This window comes from Tinamus guttatus, unplaced genomic scaffold (assembly GCF_059628265.1).
Source record: "Tinamus guttatus ecotype Peru unplaced genomic scaffold, ASM5962826v1 Tinamus_guttatus_pri_ptg001341l, whole genome shotgun sequence".
Classification (NCBI taxonomy): Eukaryota; Metazoa; Chordata; class Aves; order Tinamiformes; family Tinamidae; genus Tinamus; species Tinamus guttatus.
The window spans coordinates 7,970-12,794 of record NW_028289875.1 but is presented as its reverse complement, the minus strand read 5'-3'; the positions used below and the strand labels follow the sequence as shown (position 1 = coordinate 12,794).

Here is a 4,825-nt window from a genome sequence, read left to right as displayed (position 1 = left end):
TGCTCACAGGACACACTCCCTCCTCCACTCTACTCCCCCTCGCTCCCTCCCTTCGCACAGCATGCCCAAACTGCGGGAAGCTCTCACAGGGAGAAAGGCCTTTTCCTCACGCTGCTAGTGGGCTGCGCGCTCACCTCCAAGCTGCCCCTGCCTTCAACGCGCCAACTCCCTCAGTGCCTCCGACGCACCAAATCACTCGCCGCCTCCTTCCTCTCCATCACTCCCACACTCTCCCTTCACTTCTGCCCGCACACAACGCCAGCAAAGCAGCCCTCGCCTTCCTGCGCACAGTCCCTCCGCCACCAGCCCCATGCAAAAAGAAGCAAACTCTGCAGCCTCTTTTTAGGGCTCTCTCCAGAAAAAAGAAAAAAGAAACGTTATCTCTGCTGCCTCCTCTGCTTCCCAAAAGAGGAGCACAGCCCCAAAACACCCTCCGCCTCCTCACACCTGCCTTCTCACACTTTCTCAATCCCTGCTCTTCCAGGACCCTCTCCACAACACACCCATGGCCTGCAACGACCTCTGCCGCCCCTGCGGACCCACCCCGCTGGCTAACAGCTGCAACGAGCCCTGTGTCAGGCAGTGCGAGGACTCCCGCGTGGTCATCCAGCCTTCCACCGTGGTGGTCACCCTGCCCGGACCCATCCTCACCTCCTTCCCACAGAACACCGCCGTCGGATCCTCCGCCTCTGCCGCCGTGGGTGACAACCTTAGCGCTCAGGGAGTCCCCATCAACAATGGTGGCTTCGGCTTTGGCTATGGCTATGGCGCCGGCTATGGCGCTGGCTGGGGAGGTCTTGGATGCTTCGCCCGTGGAAGAGGCTGCTACCCCTGCTAAGGACCCTCCCCACGCACCCTGACAGCAAACAACAACATCATGCAAGACACCCCACCCTCTGAGAACGCACCTCCACAGCATTGCCTCCATTCAGCCTCCACGTCCACGCCTCTGCCTCTCCAGCAAGGGAGGAAGAAAGTGCATGGCCAAGGGGCACAGCCTCACCTCTTCACAACGGGGCCAAAGGAGCGCCTGCTCTTCTCTCTCTTCGTCCTTGGGGTCACCCCTTCTCCTGCTTCACTGCTGCCTTGCAAACCATGCCCCTGGGATCATCCACTGCAAGCAGGCAGGCCACACCGGGGATGCTCTCACGTCCACCTCACAACACCTCCTCTCCACTTTCCCATCCTTCCTCTTGCTCTTTTCCATCAATAAACAGTTGATGAACAGCAAACGCGCATGCCTCCTCTTCCTTTCTTCTTACAAGACTCCTTCAGCCTCTCCAGGCACCAAGACAGGACTCCCAAGGCCAGCCGGGACGCTAGGCCGATGGGAGAAAAGGGGCCTGCGTCCCTTGTCCCTTTCTCCAACAAGAAAGTCACTGCAAATCCCTCACCAAAGCGTGCACATACCCGCAACAGTCCCCAAAGGATGCCTGGTGCCACATGAGTGCTCTCCCAAGCAAATCCGGAACAAGAACCATACTGGCATCCACATGCCCTTCCAGCACACCACACAACACCCTCCCTTCACCCAGCAGGCCCTTGCACACACACACCACCGGCCCTATCACCAGGGCTCTCATCAAAACACCCATTGCTTCCACACGCTGCACAACCTCTCATCAGCACCACCGCTTCCCAGCCCTCACATTTCGCTCGCAGCAAACAAGGAAAGGCAGGCCCCTGGGGAACACAAAAGAAAAAGGAAGAAGCAAACATACCTTCTTTCCCCATCTATGGCCACCACCGCTGGCCTTAGGGCCTCCACTCAAGAGCACAAGGGAAAGGACACACACGACTCATACCCTTGCCCCACAGACACCTGCTCCACCAACGGCATCTTCCCCGTATAACACAAACAACGGCCTGCACAAAGCAGCTCACAACACAAAGCATCTCCACAACAAGTCTTCTCCAACAGCCTTGTAGCCTCCTGTCCACAAGCAGGCACACCTCAGCTCTTAAGAAGCAAGGAGAAAACACTACGCAAGATTGAGAACCATCAACAGCCTTTGCAGGGGCATCAAAAGCACAAAGGCACTGCAGCAGCTCCCATCTCACAAAGGGCAACAGACTCACAAAGCACTCATGCGGACTCAGTTCGTGGAGCCCTCGCCCTCCACGCTCCCTTCCGCAAGTCCACAGGCCAAGGGGCTCTCACGTCTAGAGCCCAAGACTCCAGGCACTCCTGCTCTTCCTTTCTGCAACAACCAGTTGCAACCCTGAACCATCCAACACCGCTCACAGCACTGCCCTTCTGCCCTGGCACTCAGCCACATGCCAGAGCCCATATGCCCTTGCCCTGCCTCACACTCCCACTCCACCTCTGCCTCTCACCTCCTCTCCCAAACCTCCACAGCACTCCCAATAGACATTCATTAAGGACTCTATGCACATAAACACCACCTTGGCAACGTGCGGATGAGAGGAAAGGAGAGACCTAGGCAGTGACCTCTTTGCAGATGAGTATAACCCAGCTCTTTCAAACCCAAGAGCAGGCCTAGCTACAACAGCAGACTTCTCCAGCTGCCTCCGCTCTTTCCATTGGGTCCACCACGCATGACCACACTACGGCACAACACGACACACACAGGCTCCTTTGCGTTACTGACACCGCACGGCCATCACAACTGGCAACCCACCAGGGGAGACAACCTCACCGCTATGGCGACGCCTAAACAAAACCCCGCACAGCTCACAGCAACGCAGGCAACGTCATCCAAGGGGCACGGCCACAAGGCCCACGCTCCTGCCAATGCCACATCAGTCTTCCTGCTCGCACACTAAATGGGGGACGCTCCTCACAATGCCGCCCCTAACCACACCAGGAAACTACCGCACTATGACCTCACTGCTGACACTCGGCCTTGCCTACACTTTGACAATGGGGTCCCCCGACCTCATGTGCACCTAACACCCATACCCACCCAACTTCAGAGGCGCCCTTGAAAGGGACCGCTGCATCATAATGGGCACCTCCAAAAGAGCAGGAAATGAAAGGAGAGCATTGCGGGAAGGAAATCCAACCCAAACTTCATGACTTGCCAGGGTTGGGCCTTCAAGACGAGCCGCAACCCAAAGGCTGTCATGCACAAAGGGTGTCTCATCGCCTCAGGCGCTCTGGGACCAGCATAAAAGCCGGCACAAGGCTGCGCTCCCTCACACACTTCTCCTCACACCTTCGCCTCCTCCGGCAACAAGGTGAGTCTCAACCCGCGGCCCCTTCTTCTCCCCAGTCTCTTCACCCCTCAGACATGCTCACAGGACACACTCCCTCCTCCACTCTACTCCCCCTCGCTCCCTCCCTTCGCACAGCATGCCCAAACTGCGGGAAGCTCTCACAGGGAGAAAGGCCTTTTCCTCACGCTGCTAGTGGGCTGCGCGCTCACCTCCAAGCTGCCCCTGCCTTCAACGCGCCAACTCCCTCAGTGCCTCCGACGCACCAAATCACTCGCCGCCTCCTTCCTCTCCATCACTCCCACACTCTCCCTTCACTTCTGCCCGCACACAACGCCAGCAAAGCAGCCCTCGCCTTCCTGCGCACAGTCCCTCCGCCACCAGCCCCATGCAAAAAGAAGCAAACTCTGCAGCCTCTTTTTAGGGCTCTCTCCAGAAAAAAGAAAAAAGAAACGTTATCTCTGCTGCCTCCTCTGCTTCCCAAAAGAGGAGCACAGCCCCAAAACACCCTCCGCCTCCTCACACCTGCCTTCTCACACTTTCTCAATCCCTGCTCTTCCAGGACCCTCTCCACAACACACCCATGGCCTGCAACGACCTCTGCCGCCCCTGCGGACCCACCCCGCTGGCTAACAGCTGCAACGAGCCCTGTGTCAGGCAGTGCGAGGACTCCCGCGTGGTCATCCAGCCTTCCACCGTGGTGGTCACCCTGCCCGGACCCATCCTCACCTCCTTCCCACAGAACACCGCCGTCGGATCCTCCGCCTCCGCCGCCGTGGGTGACAACCTTAGCGCTCAGGGAGTCCCCATCAACAATGGTGGCTTCGGCTTTGGCTATGGCTATGGCGCCGGCTATGGCGCTGGCTGGGGAGGTCTTGGATGCTTCGCCCGTGGAAGAGGCTGCTACCCCTGCTAAGGACCCTCCCCACGCACCCTGACAGCAAACAACAACATCCTGCAAGACACCCCACCCTCTGAGAACGCACCTCCACAGCATTGCCTCCATTCAGCCTCCACGTCCACGCCTCTGCCTCTCCAGCAAGGGAGGAAGCAAGTGCATGGCCAAGGGGCACAGCCTCACCTCTTCACAACAGGGCCAAAGGAGCGCCTGCTCTTCTCCCTCTTCGTCCTTGGGGTCACCCCTTCTCCTGCTTCACTGCTGCCTTGCAAACCATGCCCCTGGGATCATCCACTGCACGCAGGCAGGCCACACCGGGGATGCTCTCACGCCCACCTCACAACACCTCCTCTCCACTTTCCCATCCTTCCTCTTGCTCTTTTCCATCAATAAACAGTTGATGAACAGCAAACGCACATGCCTCCTCTTCCTTTCTTCTTACAAGACTCCTTCAGCCTCTCCAGGCACCAAGACAGGACTCCCAAGGCCAGCCGGGACGCTAGGCCGATGGGAGAAAAGGGGCCTGCATCCCTTGTCCCTTTCTCCAACAAGAAAGTCACTGCAAATCCCTCACAGCAAAAATACACCCAAGCGTGCACATACCCGCAACAGTCCCCAAAGGATGCCTGGTGCCACATGAGTGCTCTCCCAAGCAAATCCGGAACAAGAACCATACTGGCATCCACATGCCCTTCCAGCACACCACACAACACCCTCCCTTCACCCAGCAGGCCCTTGCACACACACACC

At 58.1% G+C, this 4,825-nt stretch overlaps 2 protein-coding genes across 2 annotated transcripts; both read left to right on the top strand.

The window, feature by feature from the left end:
• The first annotated feature begins 505 nt into the window (after positions 1 to 505).
• On the top strand, positions 506 to 838 carry LOC148590442 (feather keratin-like). Its single transcript, XM_088539043.1, has one exon. It carries the CDS (start codon positions 506 to 508, stop codon positions 836 to 838), a length of 333 nt encoding a protein of 110 aa, XP_088395169.1.
• A 2,922-nt stretch (positions 839 to 3,760) lies between these two features.
• Positions 3,761 to 4,093, top strand: LOC148590441 (feather keratin-like). The gene has a single exon (XM_088539044.1). It carries the CDS (start codon positions 3,761 to 3,763, stop codon positions 4,091 to 4,093), a length of 333 nt encoding a protein of 110 aa, XP_088395170.1.
• The last annotated feature ends 732 nt before the right edge of the window (positions 4,094 to 4,825 follow it).

Excerpts from the sequence above, each read along its gene's own strand:
- LOC148590442 (XM_088539043.1), top strand. The coding sequence starts at position 506 with ATGGCCTGCAACGACCTCTGCCGCCCCTGCGGACCCACCCCGCTGGCT.
- LOC148590441 (XM_088539044.1), top strand. The coding sequence starts at position 3,761 with ATGGCCTGCAACGACCTCTGCCGCCCCTGCGGACCCACCCCGCTGGCT.